The sequence below is a fragment of the Corvus hawaiiensis genome, chromosome 3 (assembly GCF_020740725.1).
Source record: "Corvus hawaiiensis isolate bCorHaw1 chromosome 3, bCorHaw1.pri.cur, whole genome shotgun sequence".
NCBI classification, from domain to species: Eukaryota; Metazoa; Chordata; class Aves; order Passeriformes; family Corvidae; genus Corvus; species Corvus hawaiiensis.
In genome coordinates this window covers 62,971,514-62,997,983 of record NC_063215.1, presented here as the reverse complement: position 1 = coordinate 62,997,983, position 26,470 = coordinate 62,971,514, and the positions used below count along the sequence as shown (strand labels likewise).

The following is a 26,470-nucleotide window of genomic DNA, read 5'->3' as shown; positions in this document are numbered from 1 at the left end:
TTCTTCCTTCCATGTAGATGCAGTTCTCTTGTTGAACAATAATTTTAGTTTATATATTATGGCTTTTGCTTTAAAATCCATTTTGACGTCTTCAACAGGAAACGTCCTGTAAGTTTAGAGCAGCCTTTAACAGTTGGATTGAAGTTGGATTAGTAGCACGTTCTTCTAAGGAATTCATCATTTAAGGACATGGTCATCAAGAGACGCAAGTAACTTACTTGTCTTAAGAGCAGAGAAACAAAGATAAAGGAGGTTATTAAATGAAGAACATTCCACCTACTTGGAATACAACCTCATACTAAGAGAGGGTAACCTCTTGCAAGAGCAGAAAACACTTGCCATAAGATGAGAAGAGTTGTTGATACCACAGTGAAAATGCTCAGTTTACTGACCTCAGTGTTTACACATAGAGGTTTGTTGCAGTGAGCAGCAAGTTACACCACTTTGCCACAGAAGTTCAATATTGAACAATCCACACACAGCTTCAGAAAGTGTGACTCATGAATGTCCTCCAGTCACACTGGTTTTCAAAGTGGGAGGCATGGAGCAGGTTGCCAGCAATTGTGAGAGCATAGAAATCAATGGTTTGTACACACGTATACGCATAAACAGCCTCAGCTTAAATAATTTTCCAGCATCCACCTTTTGCAAGAAAATTCAATTACACAAATGCTCAGCAAAAAAACAACAACAAAAAATCAAGTGTTAATTAGCTCAAAACAAACAAACTAAAAAACCCTCCAGCTTGTTGAATCAGTGCAAGCGTCAAATGGTATCAGAAGTGATAGGGCTCTGATTCACATTTACAGAGAAAAAAGTTGCACTGCTTCAGCCCTTCCAGCATCCTACCATCTGCTTCAACCTTCTTCCAGAGCCACTCACCCTGCAAGTAAGTTGACAGAAGAAAACATGACTGTGCCTGAGTCAATTCAGTTCAGTCGGCCTCTTCACTTAAACCCACATTTTATGGGAAGTTTAATTTGCCTGCCTGAGCTGAAGCAGCTCAGGTGCAGACATGTTCCTTCCTGCTACTTGCCCAGCAAGGCCCAAGAGGAAAGGGAGTGCTCAGAGGCAGCATGAACTCACAGTAGCAACATAGCAAAGGTCATCTGCCACTGCTCTGGAACTCCTGATCTTGTGCATCCACACGAGATTTGCTATTTAACAACAATATGTTTGTTTCACAAATCCTACTGCGCTAAGTATGTCATTCAGCCTCCATTTTGCTTTCCTGTAACCTACAGAAACAGTACCCCAAATGACCAGAAACATAAAGAGCTCTTATTTCTTTTGAATATGTATACCTAGCTAAATGCAGTAAGTATGAAGTATGTTAGTTCTGCCTCTATTGCACAAAAAAAGGACTTTACATACATGTAAATACAGTGGTTGAACTGGCTACGTACAGCAACAGATCTGCCCTTCAGTTACAGATGCTATCTTTGCTCTGGGGAGAGGAATTTGTTTTCTAAGCCTTACATGCATCTACCTTGATAAATGAGTGCTAAATAGTTTTAAAAAAATATACGTCTGGTACTGGTGCAAGGCAAAGGAAAAAACCAAAATGCAACACAAGGCCAAATTTACAAGAAGAAAGAAAAAACAGCTAAATAACTCAAGGTTAGAGTTAGGAAAAAGTTTCAAGGTAAAATAACATACCCAAATTTTAAAGACAAATTCAGTAATTTGTGGTGTCCCACCTTGAGCAATTTAAAATAGGCATAATTTTTAGGAACAACTCAGCACAGCATCCCTCTTAGGACCCAAAGGTGCTCGCAATTGTTCATTTTACATTTAATAAACAAGTTACACAAATAAAACTGCTTGTTATTTGCATTCTCTCCCTTTGCAAGGGGAAGGAAGCAGGACTTATAAATATTTTACCTGCTTGAAAGCTCATGGTTTGTTGTTTTTCTTTTAAGCAAATTCCGGCTTATCTCTTTGAAAATGAAAAAGGACAGTGAAATGATAAAAGGAAGAAGTGGTGATGCACTTTGAGTATATGAGAGAGAAAAGTCAACAGAGAGAAAGGAATAAAACCAGCTGAAAGCAGGAGCTGGAGAAAGTAGGCAGAAAAAAGGCACAAAAGCATAAATATGAAGAAACAGAAATTACAAAGGCATCACTTAATGTCAAAAGCTACACAGGTCAAGATGTATGACATAGGTTTGCTTTTGGAGACGTAGGATTTGTTGACTCAGAGAAACGTATTTCTTCCCTGCAGAGTATTCCAAAGCACAGGAGATACAGCTCTGGATGTATGGATGTCAAGAGTAAAATAGAAGGAAGGGAGGGAAATCACACTGAAGGAACAAACGAAGTGAAGGACAACTGTTTACGTTAGCATGCTGCTTTCCAAGGAATTAGCTGTCAAAGTAATCTCTTTCCTACTTCCCCCCATCCCTGCCTGTAACCAGGGAATGAGCTGAATCATGAGTACCTATTTTCAACTTTCCAAAACCAAAGGGAACAAAATAATTTATTTCCACTGTAGCAAAAAAGAACAAACATTTCCAAGAACATACAGGGTACCTTCCTCTTCAATGGCAGTTTGACCTTACATTTCGGACACACATGGCACATGTTCATTTAAAAACCACTTTGCTCCACAGGTACATGAAGGACTGAAAGACATTTCTGTCATATTCAATAAATGGCTGGTTAATGAGGAACGCCATAACCATATCCAGCCAATAATGGCAGTGACACTTAACACCTAGGATGTCATCAGTGATCAATAAATAGTAACTTCACACTACTAGGAATAGACACAGCTAGAAAATGCTTGGAAGCAACACTCTTCAATAAGAGACTCCCCTCTTTTTCTAACACTGACAATCCTCTGCAGTTTAAACATCACAAACATACTCAACACCATTCTTACAGTCTTTAGATTTGGGTTTTAATTAGCCTTCAGAGGATGAGTAATAATTTTTCAATGCAAGTGCTTTCTAAAGACCAAAATCTACCTTATCATTATAAAAATGAAATACCATTGCCACCCTCTACTTTGATTTTCCTCAGGAGAGTGAAAGTGATACAAGAATGACTCAGGACCAGTACACACACAGAGAATTTATGGTTATATTATATAAAGCCCAAGAATCCTCCCTGCTTCAAGACTGCCAGTTAGAATAAGCACCAACTATATATGAAGATGCTTGACTAAAAATCTCGTCAATCACATATGGTTACACTGCAAATATTCTCAAAGGCATGATGGAAGTTGCAGAATTCAACTCTGGTAGAGCATGTAGGTAGCTCACAGTAGTGATGAAATCAGAAGGGAATGAACAGCTAGCAGCATATCCTGCTCTAGCAGTTCTGAATCATGCAGCTGCAAAGAAAATCTATCTCTGAAAGATCAAAATGTTAAAACATATAAATAAATTGCAAATGGTGGCTTAATAAATCAGTTTTACAATCCTGATTATAAGACATTGTACTTTCAATCCTACATTTACATTCTAGTATCTGCAGGAAGTCCAGCAGGCTTCAGAGGCTGTGCTGAAGGTGATGAGACTGCACACATACAGAAGTGTCAGCCCACATAGAAAAAAAGCTTAATCATGGCAAACAGAATAGAGTAGCACTCAGTCCTGATGCAATACTATCAGATTACACCTTTAATACCCCTTTAAAACCAGGAAAGTAAACACACTTGCAGTGTGGATACCATCACTGACTGTGTTATTTCAACTACTCAAATGATATTCAAGCAGCTTCATAATGTCTGCACAAGATTTACATTTAATAAATCCCTCTAAAGTAGTCCGGAGCCCACTAATGACAATTCATCTGCTGAACTCACATATACATTTAGCCACTGGTTACCTACTGAGCATTTTTACCTTCTTTACTGCTACTTCTATTGTTAAGATGATCTGCATTTAACAGGTACAATTTAGAGTTTGTTAATGTCCTTATCTTCTTGCTTGAAGACACTAAGTAACAAATGACCTTTGTTTTTCAACTGTACTGCTTAGCAAAACAAACAATTTCTGGAGGCAGCACTGAAGCTTAGTTATAAATAATAGTTCTTCTTGCAGAAAAAAGTAACTTGAACATATTATCCTGCCACAAGTACAATAATTTAAAGCAGGTAAAGTAGCACTAAACCTTTAAGACAACTCAATTATTTTTATAGGAAGTGTTTTAGCAGTGTAAACTTCTTTGTACTTGGTTCCTAAATAAAAATAAGTAAATAAAAGCCACAGTATGTTGCTCATATCAAGTGCCTAATTCTTTACTGCCATGTGTAGTTAATTTAACTACTACAACATAAGAGCAAAAATCAGTATATTTGATTTGCTGTCGCTGTGTGTTCACTTTATATAGATGAAAAGGACTCCAGAGGAACAGAGAAAAAAAAAGCCCTAGAGGGACACCAGAAGCTGGCTTAGAAAATAGAGAGTTCAAACCTCCAAAGCAAATAAGAGCTTAGACTAAGATTGAACTCACATATAAGTTACCATCACAAAGAGAAAGTAACGCTGTTACCTAGTGGTGGAAAGCTACGTACATGCAAAACTGTACAGCTCTTATTTTTTTTCTTCTCATTTCGAATTCCCATCTACAAGCTATTAAATGATTTCAAGAGGGGAAAAAAAAAAACAACATGCCTGATTCCTAAACGAATGAAAAGTATTGCTTTTCTTGCATTCAGTTCGGTGACAGAGGATCAGTATTTTTGCATGTGCCAGTTTTGACTCTCAGAGTAATTGACAGACAAAGAGCTTCACCATTTCCTAGTCATCCCAAACCTGCTGTTTTACACTCCTCTTGCAACACCACCAGCAAGAGCTGGAAACCTGCGGTATAAAAGCTCTTCAACCTTAATCCTCATTAGTTTTCCACAGAGTATGATAACCCAAACTGTATTGTGCACCCCTCAGCATCTTATCAGATCATATTTTCAATTATATAAACCAGTATTAGCAGAATTCAGTCAGCATTCTCTCCTAAATAAAAAATGTTAATTTTGCTTTCAGGCAGAAAATAAGTAACTAGAGGAGGAGAAGGAATATACAAAGACTTTAAAGCCACTTACTCAAATGCAAAGAAGAGTCCACTGGTGACCAAGATGAGAACAAGAGTCAGGTAGAAGACTCCAGTCTGTCGAGCCATCATGATCCTCCCATTGCAGAAGAATTTGTTTCTTCCAGGAAAAACCTCCCATTTTCTCTTGGGAACTGATTTCTTTTTCTTATGGGGAGACTCCATGGGAGACGAAGAGCTGTGTGTGCTGATCTGACTGTATTCACAGTCTTTCATGGGCCCACTACCACCTCCAGGAGTCATCAAGAAAGAGTAAAACGTGGGGAGAACCCCACCAAAAATATATACAAATATATATGTGCAAATATTCTTCTGACCAAGAGAGCCCTCTCCACCAGCCCCAGTTAATAAAAAAAGCAAATAAAATGATGAAAAGTCTGCTACCAGACTAGCAATAGGTGTATCATGCAAACATCACTTAACTCTTCAGAAACCAAAGCTGTCATATCAGAAACGCTTGAGAGGGATCCTTCCTTCCTCCACCAGTTACAAAACAACCACGTAGACAATCCTTTTAAAAACAACTTATCACAAAACAGGACAAAAAGAAAAAAAAAAAAAAAGTAATTATAAATCAGTTAGGCTCTCAAAAAAAAAAAAAATCAGTCTTTTTTTATCAAGTTTATTTTCAAATGGGAAGGTTTTTTCCTTCCCACGCACGCCCTGAGAGTTTTCTCCGAGGGTCAGAAGGTTGGTCAAGGCAAAGTTTAGCAATCGAGTCTATCATTCATAGAGATATGTTATAATCCTCCTTTGCGCAGCAGATTCCACTGCTAAAAATGACCATTCCTAAGACGTTCCCTCGAGAGACACGCGAAACAAATCATTAAGGGGGAGGGGAGGGAAAAAAAAGAAAAAAAGAAAAAAAAAGAAAAAAAAAAGGCAAGTAAGGAACCAGGCTGCAACTCCAGCTTCCGAAGAACACTTCAAGCTCTCCTCTTCCTGAAGCCGCAGTCCAGCGGGAAGCGGCCGCCGCTCCGCGCAGACCTAGGGGCGCAGAGCTCCCCTGTCACCACTCCACAGGAAGGGATTCTCCCGAGCCCGTGGCAGCCCGGGGCACGGCCGGTGGCAGACAGACACCAGCGCCTCGGGAGCAGGTCCTCCTCATCCTCCCTGCCCGCCGCGCCGCTCAACCCGTGCCTCCCCCTACACAACAGGTCCCCGCCGCCGCCTCATGCCCCCCAGCGCCTCGGCCCCGCGGGAGGGAGGTTGGGAGGCAGGGGAGAGGCAGGCTTGGCCGCCGCTAGATCTCTGCCAGGACTTCTCCCTCCCCGCACCATCCTCGCCGCCCGGCTCAGCGCCGCCGCGGCCGCCCGCACCCCGCCCCGCCGCAAGCTCTCGCCCACGGCCCGCGGCGGTGCCGGGCCCCCCCCCGCATCCAGCCCCCTCCTCCGGCGCACAGGAGCGGCTCCCCGCCGGCGTCCCTGGCTTCGCTGTGCTCTGGCCCCGCAGCAAGGTGAGAAAAACGCCCGGCTTCCCCCTTCGCGAACCAGAGAGCGGTGACTTTCTCTTCACCCTTCTTTAGGAGCCTCTATCCAGGTTTCCCCCCGGCAGCCAGACCCCGAAGCAGCAGCTGCCACCACCTCTTCATTTTCAGGGGGAGGCGGTAACCACCGCAGCGCCGGCCGCCCGCCCGCCCGCGGGAGGAGCCGGCGGGGGACGGGACCACACAGGCGCGCACCCTCCGCCGCCCTCGGCCGGTCACTCAGCCGCTTCTCGGCGACAGGGCAGCAGGTCCACGCACCAGCCGGCTCGGCCCGGCCCTCTCCTCGGCCACTGGAGCGCGGTGACTGCACTAACTCTTCTCCATCGCTACCTCCCCGCAGGCAGCCGCCCGCCGGCCGGGCTGAAGGCGCAGGGTAGCGAGCCGGGCAGCGGGTGTCCACGCTGGAGCCCCGCTCCCGCTGCCGCCGTCTCCCGCTCAGCCCTCGCCGACCCCGACGCACGCTCCGCTGAGCCGCGAGCGGTGTATGCCGCCAACCCCGGCCGGTGGCCGCGTCCTGCCCCGCTCTCGCTGCCGGGCCGCGGGCGGGCGAGTCCCGCCAGCCAACGATGGGCACGGGGAAGCCCCACCCGCGGGGCCCGACCTAGCGGGACCAGCCCCCGCCCCGTGCGGACTCGGACGCGGCACTCGAGACACGCCCCTCCACCCGCCGGGAGTTGTAGTTTCCCTCAGTTGTAGTTTCGCAGCCAGAGGCGGGACGGCGTCGCGCGGGACTACAAGCCCCAGCATGCCTTCCGAGCCGTCCTGGCGGGGCAGGGCGGGGCCGGGCTGCCCCGGCGGCTCTCGGTGGGCGGAGACTCCGCGCGGGCCGGCCCGGCCTGGCCGTGCCCCGCATCCGTCGCCCCATGCACGGCCCCGCTTTTCCCCGGCAGCCCCACGTGCCCTCCCCCGCGGCGGGGACCTATGTCCGGACTTGTCTTCCAGTCAGGCCGGAGGGCCGGCGCTGGAACCGCGTTCCGTCGGGAGCCGCGCAGCCCCCCCGCGTTGCGGGTCACCGGGCATAACGAGAGGTGGTTCCTGTCCCACCTGCCCGAAGTGCTCGACTGCACCGCTGCTGGGCCAGCGCGCGGCCGTCCCTCCTCCTGCACGCCAGTGCTTCACTGCTCCACCGGCAGCATCCACAAGCTCCATGATGCTGCTGGAATCACAGAGTCAGCTAGGTTGGAAAAGACCTTTGAGATCATCGTGTCCAACCTGTGATGTAACACCGTCTTGTCAACTAGATCATGGCACAAAGTGCCACATCCAGTCTTTTCCTAAAAACAATTCTAGGGATGGTGACTCCACCACGTCCTTAGGCAGTCCATTCCTATGTTCAATTACCCCTTCTGTTATGAACTTCTTCTGAATGTTGACCCTAAATATCCCCTGGGGCAGCTTAAGACTGTGTCCTCTTGTCCTGTTGCTGCTTGCCTGAGAGAAGAGACCAGCCCCCACCTGGCTAGAACCTCCTTTCAGGTTGTAGAGGGTGATAAGGTCTCCCCTGAGCCTCCTGTTCTCCAGGCTAAACAACCCCAGCTCCCTCAGCCACTTCTCATAGGACTTGTGTTCCAGACCCTTCACCAGCCTTATTGCCCTTATCCACACACGCTCCAGAGTCTCAACATCCTTCCTAAACTGAGGGGCCCAGAACTGGACACAGAACTCAAGGTGCAGCCTCACCAGTGCCAAGTACAGGGGAAGAATTACTTCCCTGGTCCTGCTGGCCACACTACTCCTGATACAGGCCAGGACGGCCACTGGCCTTCTTTTCCACATGGGCACACTGCTGAAAGTACAAGGCTTGTCCACCAATGCTGACATGTTTGTACAGACCCTCACTGTGTCCTGACTTCACATCCCAGAAAGTACTACACATCCCAGAAAGATATGAGCCATGAAGGACACACTTTCCATGAATGCAATCCTTCACCAAGCCCTTCTCACACTGGCACTGGTGGCAGGGAAAACCCAGGGAGGCTTCCCACAGTTAAGGCAGAACCACTCTCAAAGCTGCTTGCTTTTATTTCTGCCTAGTATGTTCTCCATATGCATGCAAAGAAGAGCTATGAAGCTGGTGATGGGTCTGGAGCACCTTATGATGTGCAATTGAAGTGGCAAGGATTGTTTAGCCTGGAAAAAAAAGTGACTTGGGGAGTGAGCTGCTCTCTATAACTACCTGAAAGGAGGTTGTAGCCACGTGGGGGTTGTTCTCTTCTCCTAAATAACAAGCAACAGGACAAAAGGAAATGGCCTCGAGTTGTGCCAGGGAAGGTTTAGATTGGATATTAGGAAAAATTTATACACTAGAAGTATTGCCAAGCATTGGAACAGGCTGCCCAGGGAAGTGCTGGAATCAGCATCTCTGCAGGTATTTAAAAGACTGTAGATGTGGTGCTTAGGGACATGGTGGATGTGGCAGTGCCAGGTTTACAGTTGAACGCAATGATCCTAAAGGTCTTTCCCAAACGAAATGATTCTATAATTTTATGATCTGCTAGGGATAAGCAGGCATAAACAGTGCTAAAAAGATTCATTTTGATTCATCTTTCGAAGTTTTGCAATGTACTAGCAGAGCTGTGTAAGCTATAGAGAATGGACTAGTTTGGGACATGTGGTAGGAATCAACACTGTTCAGAAAAGCCAAAAGCACACGGAAAAACTTTAGTAAAAAGTTGAGAAAAAAAGTTGATTACAATCCGCCTGCATCTCTCATGGCTGAATGCTGTCCTAGGAGAGACAGCAAAACCACGTGAGGCTGCAGCTGAGTTCTCAGGCAATGTGTTTTCTGTTTTCATAACTTCATTTTTAATTTTGAGATGAAGTATTTATCCCTTTAATACAATAAGCTAATTCTTTATCCATAAACAGTGATCCTGATACAAAGGGACCGACTGACCAGCACTGGGTAACTTCCCTTTCCTTGGAGGAAATTAATTACTTTGGTAGCTAAATTACACAGGGTAGCCTGGTAGACACTCTCTTGGTGATTCTACAACCAATTTTATTGATACAAAGAAATAATTCTGGCAATGTTAATGACACATGGGAAAAATATGGAGGGGTGTCTCCCTCTGCAAGGTGTAAAGAAGTAGTGCTTTGGCAGCAGGATGTAAAAATAGTTTCTGATATCATCTCTCATGAAAATGCATTGGCATCGTTTTTCCACACCTGTAATAGATGCTGCTGCATTATTCCTTCCCATCTCCTCCTCCTCTTGTAGTGCCTGTTGTCAACAGTTTGCCTGCAATCTCATAACTTAGATATCACAGCATTTTTTATTCTTTGAAATGGTCTTTATAAACAGCTAATCACTTTTCTTTCTTTCTTAATGAATACAGCATCTATGTATTCAGAACGCTGCTGACAGAATTTTTTTGGTTCACTGACAAGCATTTTTAGTCTTCATTGGGTTTTTATTAGCATATTGCTGGAGCTCTATCTTCAGTGCTTTGACAATATTAATGACTGTATCATGTCAAATGGCACTGTTCTCTCCTGAGATTACAGAATATTTTAGACATTCACAAATAGAGCAAATGGTTTATGCAAAAATGTCATTGTTGGCTTATCTTCACAGGTAGCACTCAGGCTAATTTCAGAAACACTCTTCAAAAGCAAAACACTTGTAAACAATACCAGCACCTCGTTCAAGCTGCTGTCTCATGCCACAGTCCTTCCCTTGGGTTTTAAGACATTATAGTTGAGAAGTGAACCTCAGGCATATTAACTGAGAGAAATACATACAGGAATTTGAGGAGTGCCGGGAAAAATAATTCTAAAAGTCAAATTCAGAGAACAAACACACTTTTATTTTCAATAGTGAATCTACTTTGATTCTAACAGGATCATCCAGTCCTACACATTGTACTTTTCACCTGATAGCCTGTTTTAGTCCCTAATCAGTATTAGTATTGCACTGGAATTAAAAGTATTAATCATATCTTTTATGTCAATACCTCTTTGAAGTTTTTTTGAAAACAATTTGAAAACTCCCCTACAAAAAGCACTAAATATAGTAATATTTCACATGATTCAACATTATTCCTGAAAGCATTTATTATTGTTTATTCACATTAATGAAAATTGGTTTGAGGCACTAAAGAGTTGAAATCTTACAGTAGGTATGACAAATATTCTCCATTCATAAAACTTTCTAGGATCCTGTGTTGCAGTATGTATTCTTCTGATTTCTTTGTTTTGACTCAGGTTGATCTCATGCAAAAGATGAATATGATGCAGCAATGTTACCTGGCTTAAAAGAAACCAAGACAATCTTTCTGTTAGGCAAGTGCTAATGAAAAAGCTGTTGCTGCTGGAAATTATTGTCTCTTACCCTGTCTACAGTGTGGAGGTGTCTAAAGGGCAAGTCTTAAAACAACAGGGAAGCTGATTTGCTCTGATGACACGTCACCTTACATATTTAGAACATCTGGTACCGTGCTTCATGGCAGAATCTGCTTGAATGTGTTGGAAGCAGTATCAGGAAAAGTATTTAAATGATTAAAAAACCACAAACTAGCAAACTGTAGCTTTTTGGACATAAGATCTCTGTACACCATATATCCAACGCTGCCAAATTGCTTTTTGCTTCCAATCAAAAAAGTGGGATTATATAAACAAATACCTAAAATACTTGAAGTGTCAAATATTGAACTGAAAGTCCTGCTATTCTTACAGATGGAAAGTAAGTTAGGCACTGCTGTGGACACATTTTCTAGGCACATTTTACATATCTTTCACCATTAATTTTGAAAAATAAATGAAAAAAGTTCAAAGTAGCAATAATACCATTGCCATGCAAGACACTGACAGTGTCTTGCCCATTCCATACTTGCTGAATGCTACAGTACATCGTACATGCCAGTTTACAATGTTAAAAGCACATAATCCTAAGAGTTTTCTACAATATACCTGTTTTTCTGACCAAATATTTTTCTCCTTTTTCTGTGCTGTTTTTCAGAAGTTGCCTCTCCCTGCCATAATTTTAGAGCCTTACCAGCTATTCATTTTGTGAAAATACTTAATTTCCTTAAAAAAGGTTTTGTGCAAACTAGAAGTATTACATAGGAGTTGGCAGGAACAGAAAGTGAGAATGCACATCAGAATCACTCTCTAAAGAATAAAAAAATAGGGGTTTTTTACTACAGCAATGTGATCAACTTAAGCAGGTCCAAAAAGCTTTTAAGTGTCTCTAAAGTCTTGCTTTTGAAAGACCAAGGTGACTAGTCATTTATTGTACAGCCTTTGAACAAAGTGTAACATATATTACTTCTCTGCAGTGGGGGAGTTTAGAAGGCAAGATGAGGTCAGAGAGCTTTTTCATGGCAAGTTCTGGAGACCAGAATCAATTTTGTATTTACATTTATCCACTGCATGTTGAAACCATATCTCTTGATCAGGGTGGCTTTTATTTTTCTGTTTTGAAGCATTAGAAACACAGCTGTTTGTAATTTAAAAATCTGAAATTGCCTAATCATATAAAGTCTGGAATATTTTGGTAGTTTTTCAACTTCTAACTTTGGCCTCCTACCATATAACTCCATTGCTTTGGATAGAAATCAGAATTTATGGATATTCTAATTTATTCCAGCAGAATAAATTGACAGTTCTCCTTAAAATGCAATTAAAATCCAGAAGTTTTTGGAACTGGCCATGCTTCCTTGATCAGTGACTGTTTCCAAAGATGAAGGGAAACTGCATCAAAATCTTAAAATTTCAACTGAAAAAAATAAAGATGAGCATTGTATGAAGTTATCAATGTGCTATTTTAAGCCTATTGAACATTTTGTCTTGCTCTAAATTGACTGAAGGAAAGAAAAAAGTCTTTCATTCTGGGAAGCTGACACAGAATGAGGCAGCCAAAAGAAAGGGCCAAGAAAGTACACTTACATGAGGAAAACCCTCAAATTTTCCAGTTTTACCAGTCACATTGAAAGTTCCCTCACTGGAGCCAGGAAATAATTTTCCTTAGTCTTCCATCATGGATTAGTAGAGTTCACTGCACAAAGAGTGGAGTGAATTACAGTTTGTTTGATGCTTTGCTTCCCCATGAAGAGCCTTGTATTGATCATTGCTTAAAGCAGAACAGCATCATTTAATCAGCCAGTACTATACAGAAAATTCTAATACCCTAATCCCACTTCACCAAGCCAGCTGTTTTCCTTCAGTGGACTTCCTCTTTAAAACCACTTTTTTTTTTTTTTTTAGGAATATGCATGGGAAATGAACTTAGCACTTCAGAGCAATAAACAAATGATGAATAAACAAATTGAATTAAATTGAATAAACAAACGGGTCATACCTATTTGTACTCTTTACCACACAACTGCTTTTCAGTTTTTAGGTGTTTTCATGGCAAAACTCCCTACTGTTGAGCAGGGCCTCATTCTCTGCGTTCTGCACAACTAACATCCAGACAAGTCTCAGTGTGAGCAGTGGATGAAGCAAGCTGGATTTCCTCTCCCCATCACACCCGCCTCACTGTGCCCCGGGCTCCTCCTGACGCTCCCCACCTGACACCAGCACCACGTACTGTGGCTAATGGGAGCCTGCACTCAGGCTGACCAGGGGCCAGCTGGCTGCCACCACATGACCAAAAGTGAAGTGACTTAAGATGGGTGAGTGCTGAGCAGAGCTCGAAGCTCACCAGCACCAAGGGAGGGAGGCCTCTCTCGCTCCACATTTCCTTGCACCTGAACTAGCAGTGAAGGGTGGCAGTTGCCCTGTCCTCTCCTCAGATCCTTCCACCCTCTCCCTTGCAGTCTCACCACACCTTTTTGGATGTTTTGCAGAGCTGTCTTGGTACAAGAATATCAGTAGAAATAAAAAACTATTCACTTTTTTCTTTTTCAGCAAGTTAATTTTCTGCTGCTTTATCATGCTGAAATGACTTGGCAAAGGACGTGACAAAAGACTGCAACAAGGGGGGGGCAGGAATACATTGCCCAGGGAAAGGGAAGTGAAAGAGGAAAGAGCTTTCCTCTTTAAAAAATATCTATGATATAAATTTGAATACATATAAAAGAAAGGAGCAGAGAGTAGGACTGTAGACAGCAGTTAGATTGGCCTAGGCTGCCACTGAATTTCGGGCTCAACCAGATGTGGTCATGGAGGCATTCCATAGGATGCCAAGAGCTGGCAAAACATGAGAGGACACAAGATGCAGCTTAAAGACAGAAAAGGAAGGGAGAGCAGGACCTTCGCAGCCCGTAGTGATGGGCTGTTAGATAAGCCAGCTCATCATGACTTGCTCGAGTACAACATGCCCGAGTACTTTAAATCAATTCGTCTTTCTTTCATTGATTTTGTAGAAACTTTAAAAAAATATAATTAAACTCGAAGCTTCTATTTTCTTTCCCATTCAGCTGAGCAACTTTCAAATTTTTCTCTGTGAAGAGAAGTCCAACTGACACTTTAAACAATTGCCTAAGTCTGTTCCCATAGGAAACAAAACAAAGAATAATAAAATACACACCTACAAAGGGTCATGCAATTAAAGGGATGCTGTCAACTACAATTATTTTAATTAACCAATTAACATAGTAAAAATGTTTTGGTACTGTTCTTTAACTAGTATCTCCTGTGTAAAAGAATACAGCTTTTACAGGTTTTCTTTTTCCCTCCTGTTTCCTGCTTGAGGCTGTAGAAGGAACTGTACTTCTGGCTGACAAAACAACAGTTGCAAATATGCTCTGGTTTATCTCATATACAACCTTTTTTGCCCCCCTCTGTGTATATTTCCTTGTACCTCTTCTTTCTCCTCTCTGCTGCCTCAGTAAACACCCACTCACAGTACTGTGGGGAAAGTAGGAACTTATGCTTTGCTGTGGAGTGCAAGAAAGTGACTCCATCCAGCCTATGTGGGAGCATGACACTCAATTTGAGAAAAGCCTTCTTCATAATATAGTTGTGGGCTGTTTCACTGCTTTGGACTACACATTTTGAGCATTTGCAGAAGAACCATCCATTGCTGTCAGTGGAACACGTCACATCCGCGATGTGTGCGTATATGGATTAACACAAAATACATAATAGTTTTCCTGGAGAAATTGGGCAATTAGAGACTTCTGTAAACCACAGAGTGGGGCTACCTGCATCATTAAACACTTAACTAGGCCATCTAAAAATAGAGCTAACTGTTTTTGAAAATCTCTTCATTGTCACATTCAGCATCATTAACAGGGAAGATTTAGTATTATATCATTGCTTTTCTCTTGATACTTTTTTTTCTTTCCCTGAGTTCCACTTGGTTTTGTGTCTATTCTAGACCTGCCCTCCCTCACTGCATATAGGTTACTTCAGCAAACAGCAATGTTGGTCTTGGGTTTCATACCTACTGCTCTTTCCCACCTTCCTGACATAAAACAACGAGTAAAAACAATAAGGGAGAACAGGTCATTTTACACCTCTCAGAGCTATTGTTTTCAGGACAATAAGCCAGGAGCACTGCTCAGGGGTGCAGCACTGCAATGACTGAATTAATTTGGAAAGCCTGGGTTTCTTCCCTTCCCCCTCAGCAAACAGGAGAAAAAAATTAGTTCATTTACTTGGTAATTTGTACTCTGTGGAATCTGAATATTCAATGAGCTCTGTATACAAAGGACTAGAATGACTCATGAATCATATGGCTGACAACACTGCGGTAGAGAAAGGGAGTCTGACAATCAACAGAAATATGATACTGATCATACACAAATGTGGTCAGAGGCATACAACAAAACCATTTTTTCTGCTATTTTTGTTCATGCCTTTACTATAATGATCATTCTGATATTTCTGTGAACACTTAAGTGGATGGACTATGCTCAGAAGTGTGTGCCCAACTAGGTATGTTTATGGCAGCAGAGTTTTAGCAACTACTTCTGCTACCAGTACAACATCTTCTGATGGAAATCTGATTTTCACTTAATAAATGCATATTCCATATTAAAATCAACATGACAGCTCACTTTTAAGTGTTCTCAGAAGTTTGTCTTCATCAAATATGTCCATGTGGGTGTCATTAGACCTTTTTCTATTATTTCCTGTAAGATTATTAACCTTAATTATTTTAACCAATAATTATTCTTAAAAAAAAATCAAGAATTTCTTTTAAGAAAAGCTAAGGGATTATTTGTATGGTCAAGAGAAGGTTTTGGCCAGGGTTCTGAGAACGACTTGTAAATACTCTAGAACATAAGCTTTTTACACCACAATAGGAGAATGAGTTTATAAATCTGATTTTTTGTAAGGTTAGTTTAATCTAACTCTAGTACTAATCTACTAGCATTCATATAAATGAATTCTGATGAGCAAATGGCAGTCTGGAGTATAATTACGTCTTAAACCAATAAAACTGTAACCAGCAAATCCAGGAAAACGATTCAGAATTCTAGAGAAAATTATTCATGCAATAAATAATATGCAAAGATTAGTCTTGAGGGCATTCTGAATTGGTATGTTTTATTTGATTAAAAGGAGTGTGGGTACAGAATACCAGAGGGAATAAAACAGGAAAAAAATTTTAAACTCTGAGATAAAAACATAAATATTTACATGCAAAAATGTATAAAGTGGGGTTACATGTAGAAAAATGAAGTCTCCAAACACCCATGAGGAGCGTGAGTCCACGCAAACAGCATCAGCCCTTGATGCCTCAGAGACGGTGAATACTTGGTAAAGCTGATGGCTGAAGCTTCAGCTAGCAGGTGTCTACTCAGAGCTGAGGACTAGGGACAGAGGACATCAAGGGGGAAAAGTCTGGCACTCACTGCCCGTGGAGAAACTGCAGGTGGAATTTTAGGTATACCATACTCAGAAGGAACATCCTGTAAGGGGAAATTATCTGTCAAAACTTGCATTTTCTTTCCACTTCTGAAGATAGGTGCAATTAGGAAGATTTCTTCCACAGAGAAATTCTAACAAAAAGCAAATTACCGGTGGCATGAAGGGGCAGCTCACGGGGATTTATAAGAACCCAATTTAACCTCCCTTTTTTTGTGATTCTCATCCAGGCCATCTGGCGCAGACTAGCTTTTGGCACACAGGTCAAAGCTAGGGCTTTCCTAGCAGACTGGTTTCATCCTTTCTTCACACTCACAGAGCATATTTTAGTGCAAAATCCATCCCACGCTGTTTTTATCTGCATACCACAGCCCTGCCTGTCGTGCATTATGCACAACGCTCAGCAATTGTCTGCTCTAACCACAGTATGTTGCTCAGAATAAGCCTAGCACACATCCGTAACCTTTGTGCAGCCTACACTACAAACACGCCCCACCTCCTGGTATTTTGCTTTGCTTGCTGGCTGCCACTCTACCTGCTCCTTGTGCAACAGCTCAAGAAATCATGACAGCATCTCAGGCCTCTCCTGAGCCTGCCTGAGCCGGATAAACCAACTCCAGATATCACATCTCAATACCTTGCAAGAACTTCTAGACTTATATAAAATTTTTTTTTCAATAACTTCATAACTTAGGATGCTTTGCATGTTGAAGACTAACATTCCCTGTGGCACCATGTTATGGTCTGTATTTGGAACAAGCAGCAGATAATCAAAAACTCTCTGCATGCCAGATGCCTGTCTCAGAGTTAGCACCTGCCATTCAGCATGAACTGGCATTCTGGGCAGCCATGCATATTCAGGAGGCATCTAGTACAGATGAGCTTCAGCAAATCCTAGGTGAGCCTGTTTTCAAGATTTTCAAAACCATTCTCCACAGCTTGTGTCCCCACATAATCTTCAGCAACACTGAAAATATTGATAGGTCTTTGCCCATTGCAGGAAACTCCCCCATTGCAGGAAACAAAAGACAGGATTCACATTCCCACAGGATGTATGCATGCAGTTCTTACAACTACACTGAAGAGAAAAAATACCAGTCATTGTCAACTCTCTACTCTTCCAGAGTGGGTAGCTGGCACTCTCTCCTCCACTGCAGAACCTTGGCTTCTGTAAAGGTGGAAAACTTGTGTTTATTTCAGGCATTGCTGTTTTTTTATCTTGGATGAAGTTCTATACCCAGCCAAGCTGCACACATGCTGTGTTGTGAGGGACTGTGCACTCAGCTTGTTGACCACGTGGACTGCCAGGATTCATGGAATGTCAATTTTCCATGTTCTGTGAGAATTCCTATGACCGGATATATCCCACACCATCTCTGTATGCAGGGCTTGGTGAACTCTTCAACGTGGAATAGCCCAGTAAAATTTTGTTTTTCAGTCTGTCTATATCTGTCTCAGCACTGCTGCTGCCTCTGAGCAATTCTGAGCCCCGGGGATGGTAGGCAAATATGTGTTAGCAACAACACAGAGTCACAAGCACCACCTGGGGCTGTAGGGCAAGAAAGGCATTACTTTAATGAATGTTCATTCCAACCAGTGCTCACAGGGCATAACAGTTCTCTTCATACATATCAAAAAAAAAAAAAAAAGCACTAACTTCCTTCCTTCCTCTGCACCTCCTCAACAAGACAAATACAAGTTTCCTCTCTATTCAAAAAGACCAAAAAAACCCTCAATCCTCCCACTTCCTTTCCCACCTCCTTCCAAATTCATGAAAAGCACCAGTTTATCTCTTCTCTCCACCAACCTACCCAAAGGATACAGCTTTCCACCTTCTTAAACTTCTTAAGAGTAGCTCCTCCCCTGCCTCTGAGAAGTTGCAGTGCTCTTTTTCAAAGTCAGTGGTCAGGCCTGTGCCATGAAAGGCTCACACAAGAACAAAACCCAAACTCTTTTGGGCAGATAACCGGATCTCACTGCTTTGTTCCAGCTCCATATCCCCACCAGATGGGGGCAGCCCACATCCCCTACTCCCACTCCAGGAGGCCAGCCATGGAGCTGAGATGAGGGAAGAAAATACCTGCCTTTGAACACCTCAAAATGGATGGCAAGCGGAAAACTTTAAATAAAAACATGTTGTACAATACATGTAGATCTAAGTATTTCTCACAAGTAGAAGAGTTCACCATAATTAACCCCCTTCAATTAAATAAACCCAAGTACTTACGTGTTAAGCCTCCATCTACTGTTGCTATGCAGAGACCACTTCAGAAAAGAAACACAGGATTTGGCTACCATGGATAAGGGATGCTCAGGCTGGAAGCTGCTTGGGCCGGTTCTTTGCTTGATGGGCTGAGAGAACTCATGTGGCTCCTCCTTGGATGGGGTTTTAAGCGGGTGTAAGTCCCTGTTAAAAAGGCAAGGTGCCAAGACAGCTTTTGAAGAAACACTCCATCGTATACGACTAGCAGCCCAAGCCAGCGGCAGTGCGGAAGCACGCCCTCTATAGACACTCAAATTTCTTACACCGGGAGTGAGAGAACAGAAATACAACACAGCTGGTGGGGAAATAACTCTCCCATGCTAGGTGAGGATTCAAACCAAGTTTTTATTACAATGGCATGTTTTGAAGAAAAGGAAATTTTCACAAGATTGAGTTTTCAAGAGAGGAAGGAATTCACTGGAGTGACAAAAAAATGTTGTCCAGATCTTGCAAAATGCAATTAAAATTTAAAAAATCAAAGAGAAATGTTGTGATTTCTAAAAATTATGAAAATAAGAATACTCTCTTTGATAGAGAATACTCTTTTTTCAGTAATAATTATAATGGGAATACTAACTTCTAATAGGTAAAGCTTTTGAATTTTGAATATTAACACAATCTTTTGAGCTTTAATTTAAAAGTTGCTACAATTTATAATTTTATAAGTAAAGAAGCAAAGTTCCTTCCATCCTTAGGAATGCTATTGCACTGTATTACTCTTTATACAATAAACTATTTGAAATTAATTGTATCAGGGGAACGTAGTCGATTGTTGTTTTAACATTTGGGAAAGCAAAATAAATTGTATTGACCAACAAAGATCTCCTTAAAATCTGAGACAGCTTACCTCACTAGAGGAACACTTAGAAATTGTGCTTGTGGCTGCCACTGTTTTGGATGGCCTGCTGGATCCAGTGGTAGTGATGTACTGCTTGGAACAAAGACAAATTAGGTCACAGCATACATCACAGGGGCCCATCATCTGCATGGCCAAGTGCCACTTTTATGCCCTCCAAAAGCATTTGATGTCAGATCATTTTGTCATGTCTTTGTCCACCCAGAGCAATACATGCCACAACCCTGGCATTTATAAAGTTCAGAATTATACTTTTGTTTTCTGTCAAAGATGAAACTAGGAAGACTCTTCTTCAGTTGCTACTTTCTTGTCTGCGTCATATCAGACAGGAATACTCTTTTCTATCAGTTCAAGGGATCACATTTCTTCACCCACCTGAAGAGGAAGGGAGGAAAGAAAGGAAAGAGGGAGGTAGCTTTCCTCCAGACCTGTAAGTTTCTCTGGCTTCTTCTGAGCTGAAAGCATTTTAAATGTCAGATATGAATCAGAAACTCTAGGCTGCTTAGTAGCTTCTGTGCCTCCTGGTTTTACCAAGTTGATCTTCCAGGTTCAATTGGTCTTCCATGTCCACCAGGGGCTCATATACCCTGTAACAGGGCAAACCATCCATGTTTGCCCACTGGGACATTAGATTTAATAAAATCTGCATGATATACACCCATGCAACATAGGTGCACGTGTACAAACTCCACATCCCCATGCACAGACAGAGCAATGACCCCCATCTGACCTTCCAACCTGTCAACATTCCATGGGGCTCATAAAGCATCCTTGTGAGCTACCTCCTGACCCAAGGGCTTATTACAAGATCAGAGCCATAGTTTAAACCAGGAATCAATCTTGATATAAGCAAGAATAATCATACTTTCAGATCAGTGAATGTGACAAAGTGTTCTTAAATGCAGTATTCCCATTTCTTTCTCTGGTCCTCTCATTTCTAGAGAGCCAAAAGCACCATCCAATGAACCCAGAAGTAGATGAGAAGTCAGCTGTTAGCTTTAAGTTCTATTTCGGCTCTAAAATCAAAGGCCTCTTTAAAGCCTAATAGAATTATAGACTCAAGTCTACCATTAATAGCATGCATGGTGCCAGTGTAATAAAAAAATGGAAATTCATTGTCCAAGAATGATTTATGAAGTCCAGTAATTCATGTCAGAGTTTCTGCAATGCTGTGATTCTCAAAAAATCTCAGGTCCAACTAACTAACAGTGCTCAGTTAGACATTGATCCTTTAATGAATGCATGCACTTTACTGATTTTATTTTGGCAAAGTTACAAGTATGGAAGCAAGAGAGAAAGAGAGAGAAAGAAAATGTGCAGTAAAACATTAATCAATATTTCTAATCTGCTTTGTATGTGGTGTTTTTAAGATATTAATTTCATCTTTCCATCCTCTGGGACGAATGACTATGGAACTAGTAAATTTCTGAAAAAATGCACAATTTTTAGTATCAAGTTCAGCAGATTCTATAAAAAATAGATACAAAGAAGCAAAGGTCAGATTTAAGGATCATTTTAATAACAGGCTTTATTTCAGATCCATAACATACATAATCTATAAAAATAATGCATAGAAAATATTAGTCTATTTTTGACCATTTGTGTCTCTGTAAGCTATACCAAGTGAGCTTACTGATTTTTTTTTAACAGTGTACATTTAGTTTTAATGGTTCAGCTCTTCTTCAGTCATCAATAGGGAGCCTTGTTACCATGGTGACAGACAGATGGATTAATGCAATGTTTAGGGAGATACAGTAGTGCCAAATTTTGATATATATGGTAAGCTGTAATGTACTGCATACACAAGAGGACATGCATGCAGGAAAATCAGGGACAGTCTTCCATATGCACAGAGGGTTTTGACACAATATTCCCACTATCTTCTGCCAGAAAGTGGCCATCTACCTCCCACTTTATGCCCTTCACAAGTACCCTGTTGGAGTCACAGACTCCAGCTGCTCTGAGAACTTACATTGAATGTTGCAGGCCTGCTGGAAAGGGCCGTGTTCAACACCTGATGTGTCGGCTACATGTACCGGGCCATGAAGCTGCCGGTCATCTGGGAGTGACTGTCTATAACCCACTCCTTGACATGCAGCCTGACACCTTCAGCTGACACCTTTCCATTTGCCTGTTTACTTTGTTCACTGCAGGTCTCGTTAATGAGAAAGAAATGTGAGATATACAAAAACCATTGGGTTTTTACAGAGCACAGCCAGATTGTTTGTGGAGTAATCCTTCTTAAAACTTTCACACTTCCTTTACTTTTAAACCTTTAATGACCTGCACCTTCCTCACCCATCTCACTCCCTTCCCTAGAGCTGCTAATGAGCTTTCCTGTTTTCAAAGTATTAGATTAGAGGTTTGTGTCTCGCAAACACCCTCAGACGGAGATGAAATTAATACAGGAAGAAAATGTGTGACAGTCATGCTATGAATACCTGTCATTCAGACTGTGAATCCCCCATGCTCATAGAACTAGGAAATTATGCTAGTTGCATAGTTTTATTTTATTATATTTTACTTTATTTGCTGCCCAACCACTGAATCATTCTATCATTGCCAAACATCTTCAATGCAGAAATCTATGATAAGATGCTACTGAAAAGTCAAGTAATTTTAAAAGACAGTTTGACCTGCCAAGTGAAATTCTGGCACAAACTTAGTGCTCTTAAAAATATTTTAGATGTGAAATCAGAAGTGCTTTATCCAGATCACAATATTAATTTATGTAACAAGACTAATTTAATTCAAAATGTTTTCCACCCATCTACACAAAGTGATAATTATAATTCATCAGGAACCTAGCTCTTCTTCCAGGCCTTTTTAAATTGTAATATTAAACTATAGCAATTAAGCTCTATGAATGACTTTGGATATAATTGCACTGAATTGCACTGAAGCCAATTAGGAAAAATATACATCTCGTATTCCTGACAATTAATTTTACAGTTGGCTTTCTCAGCAGGTGACGTACTACTAGCATACACGAGTCGAGTTTATACTGGCAACCTCCTCACAATAAATGAAATGCCAGTCCAATTTCTTCCTCTGCAGCACACGCCACTGTTGAGGGTTCCCAAACTGGTGTCTCTGGCCACATGAGCATGGCCAGTGGCATGGGGCAGGCACAGCAGCTCTCCCACAGGCACATGCCATGCAGCAGCATCTGAACATGGGATCCTCTGCTGCCCAGGGGTGCATGCCAGCAGTGCATCCCTCCCACCCTGCAGCCACCATGGTGTGGGGTCTTACATCAGAGCCAAGCTTTTAGTTACCCTTGCCCATGAACATATTTGTGGAGTCAAACCAGACATCCAGGTCTCAGTCCAACCTCCTTCCCAAAGCAGGCTCAAGCTCTGTGCTCAGAGCAGCTCACTCACGGCTTTATCCTCATAAAATCTTTCTTGAAAGGAAACTGTAAAACCTCTCCAGGCAGTGTGATCTGAGCCTGACTGTCCTTGTGGGAATCTGTTTGAGTTGCCAACAAAATCATCTCTCAGAGCCACAGCAGGTAACGCACAGGATGGACAACTCTGTGGATTGGACTGTCACTCAGAGGCCTCCTTTGTCTTCCCAACCATAATTTTGGAGGTTTCCAGTTCTGGCCATGTGGGCCAGGAGCAGATTTTCTCTGTAGAAAATCCTGCTCCCAGGCTGTCACCCAGCAGAACCCAGTCAGCTGGTCTAGTGGTTCAGGATTCCTGCTGCTACCTCAGGTTGCAGCATCCAGTAAAAGTGGCTGAGACGCAAGTACCAGGCCATGCTCTAGTGACACCATGAAGTAATAATTAATTTCTGTTGTCTCTTTTTTAAAAAATTCAGTCAGAAATACTTTTTTTTTTTTCTGGACAGTGGTAGAGATTTTTCTAATATGGTACAGCAAAGTAACTATTAAAAGTTCTATAATAAAACACATACTAACACCACTAAAGATGTGGTATGCAGTGAAATTAAAAAATAACTGGTAAACATATTTGCTAGGTCTCTAAAGATAGTAGGAATATTACAGGATTTGGGAAGGGATCTGTGATTTTTCTCTCTAGTAAATGTGGGCAAAGCCAAACAGATATAGGCATATTTTACTTGCCAAAAGAGAGTATTATAAACATTGAGCAGGTAATAAAACATGTAATTTAGTAAAGGATAAGAACAGAAAACAAGTAGATACAGGCATATAAGACCTCTGTAAGTTTTCTCATCTCTGCAGCCTCACCTGAATTCTGTCCAAGGCACGTGACAGCCTTGATAGGTTATCAGCTGGTCTGAAACCTGTAGTGCGCCTCTGACCAGCCATAGTGTCATCATCCACAATGCTAATTGGGGATATATAACTGAAACCCAGGCCAGATTGCCAAACGGGACTTCTGCCATTCACCGAAACGTGGCCAGGCTGTGGCCATAACAAACAATGCCCCTGTGGTGTCTGTGCAGCACGCTGGAACACCCAGTCTTGTCCAACGTTATGCCTCACATGCACTGCTGAATAACCAAATGGAGAAGTGAAATTAAAGAAGAGGGTTGCATATTCTGTATAAGCAAGCTGCAGTTTAGAAAAGCATCTCTGGGGCTGGGGTAGGTGGATGGGAATCTGGAGATCTGGCCTCTTGGCTCCTGCCTTTGCTGCAGAACCACAGCAGAACCTTGCGCAAAATGATTAATCTCCTCATCACCTCCAAAACAAAAAATACCCCTCTATAAGTGCGTGAAGACAGCTCAACCAGCATTTTTTATGTATTTTGATTCTCCAGTGCAAGGCTCTTCACAATTGTGCATTGTACTAGTTTGAAAACAAACCAGTGGGAGGCACCAAGTCAGAATAGCAATTTAATGGAAATTAAAGAAAAGGAAAAAAAAAAGGTAAAAGAAAACACTGTCAAACTGACAGAGTCAAGGTACAACCTGACACCCTGTTAGGCAGGGTGGTGGTAGCAGTCTGGTAGAATGGTGGCTGCAGTCCTCTGAAGCAGTGATCCTGTAGTAAAACAGTCTGCTCTTCCTCAGGAAGTCCAATGGGGGCTGTATAGCTCCTGTCCTCTGGAAATCCAGTGGGAAGCCCGTGTCTCTGGTGTTCAGCCTCAGCTTATATCCATGATGGCATGCGTGGTTCCTCCCTCTGGGTGGAGCATCTCACAATGGGGTAATGAGTCATGAGGCCAAGTGTTGATTAGGCTCATTAACAGAAGATAGTCCGGAGGGAGTTATCGCTGAGTCATGCGGCAGGACAATGATGGGCAATTAACAGCAAGATAGTCTGGGGGGAGGAGGCAAGGAAACACTGCCCCACCTGGTTTCAACACCTCATGAGGATGGTGATAGAATACACTGCAACCCAGGACATGCATACATTTGACAAATGAGCACTGCCTTTTGTCAGTTTTTATGTGATTGAAGTCTACCCATCACTATTCGATGACCAGATTTTTGCTGCAGTATGAGACAAGAGACCTGAGGACAGACTCTCAACATGGGAATTTCAGCCACCAGATCCTTAGGAGATGCAGAACAGTAACCAGCTAATTGTAAAAACAGAGGTTTCTGCAGAAACCCAATCATAGCTGCAATTTCTCGTCCAATCGACCAGAAAATTGTTTGGAAATATGTAACTGGTTTCTTCATGCCCCTGCCTGTACACAGTGCTGATGCTGCATGGTGCTTTCAGGAATATCAAAGCTGCCATAAATTGAGGAAATGACCCCAGTGAGTCAGGCAGAGAATAAAGCTCAGCTCTCCTGAGAGCCAAAGGGTAGCTCAACTGCTGCATTGTCTCTCTTTCCAAAACCAGTACTTGGCTCTTTCCCAAGTTTTTTTCCATAATCCAGCTCAGTTACTGAACATGTCAGTTTAACCAGTATTCCAATCAACCTCTTCTCTGTTTTGAATTGGATTTTCAAACTCCAAGCAGGATTCTGTGTCTCAGGTGCAAACATTTTTTGCAGTGGCACTCAAGATTTTTGGCTATATAATCAGACAGGTAACTTAGTGAATATATCGAATTAGTGCCTGTATTATGTCCCAGCCAGCTTATCCACTAGCTTCTTTGCTTCTCAATACCTGAACTGCAAGCTTGGTCCTCAAGTGGAACTCACTGTTAGTGGAGAAGGCCAGGTATTCCTGTGCAGTCCCGCACCGGAAAGGAAGGAGGGCAGGAGATACACAGGCCAGGACTGAAATATCCCACAGCATTACGTTAAGAAGTTTGCACACTGGGGTTCTATTTCGTGATAGAGCTGCTTATTGGCAGCAATACCACGTGTTTGCAAGGGTTATAAAAATCTCTTAGGGAATATTCTTATGCTAATTTGTTTCTTCGGTTTTATTTTAAAATTTACTTTCTTCCTGGTGCTCTTGCTTACTCTCCACACTCCTCCCTCACCAATATTGTACAATAATATGAACTCCCATGGGAGAGGCACCATGTTACCAATTTTTCATTAAAACCCAGGGGTTGATATAAAATTCCTAACCATAACATCAGAAGTGAAGAGTTACACATCCTTTGAAGTGGAAAACTTTGCTTCCCTCCCACTGTCTGCTTTTGGCTCACCAAGTTTTTTGTAATAAAAAGGAAAGACAGCATTATATTACAGTCAATTATACAGCAAGAAGAGATTAATATTGTAACCTAAATGAACACAATTCTGCTGAGTATCTCTTGGGTTTTTAAAAGCAAGTAAAATTTACAACATTAAGAATTTTAAGTTATTCAGAGTGGATTTCACGGTCTTTATGCCCTACTTTAAGTCTCTGTGAATGATTAATAGAGACAGATCTTATCTAACTCTCAAATATAGATTCTTGGCATTGCTCAAACCAGGATTAAATAACATCATTATACCTTTCTCTTCTCTTTTTTCCTGGTCTGGAAAAATTTGAAAGAAAGTCATGTCTTGACTGATGTGAACTCAAAAAGCTATCCTGAGAATAAAATATAGGATTGTTATCAGCAAAGACACAAAAAAATACAACAGACACAATAATCTAATTGCCTCTCACGGTTCAAGGATTCCTCTATCAGATGCAGTGATGATCTTGACACCAATTA

General features: G+C 42.1%; 1 protein-coding gene and 1 long non-coding RNA gene across 8 annotated transcripts in view; both read right to left on the bottom strand.

Moving 5' to 3' along the window:
* Positions 1–7,118, bottom strand: part of ZDHHC14 (zinc finger DHHC-type palmitoyltransferase 14) — a 96,342-nt gene extending 89,224 nt beyond the window's left edge. For 4 of the 6 annotated variants that reach the window (XM_048296273.1, XM_048296276.1, XM_048296272.1 and 1 more), the window contains exon 1: positions 5,051–5,582. In XM_048296273.1, coding sequence (XP_048152230.1) covers positions 5,051–5,301 — 251 coding nt within the window. In that variant the 5' untranslated portion in view covers positions 5,302–5,582. Of the gene's footprint in view, positions 1–5,050; positions 6,371–6,548 lie in introns of those variants that run through there. The other 2 variants (XM_048296271.1, XM_048296270.1) reach the window with 2 other exon arrangements.
* Positions 7,119–15,959: 8,841 nt separating this feature from the next.
* On the bottom strand, positions 15,960–19,699 carry LOC125322516. Of its 2 annotated transcripts, XR_007202044.1 has the most exons (3): positions 19,417–19,699; positions 18,534–18,713; positions 15,960–17,855 (listed from the first exon to the last, which is right to left on the bottom strand). It is a non-coding gene; the product is annotated as an uncharacterized LOC125322516 (long non-coding RNA). The 2 variants fall into 2 exon arrangements; XR_007202043.1 differs by lacking the exon at positions 19,417–19,699 and having other exon boundaries at positions 18,534–18,826.
* Positions 19,700–26,470: the final 6,771 nt, after the last annotated feature.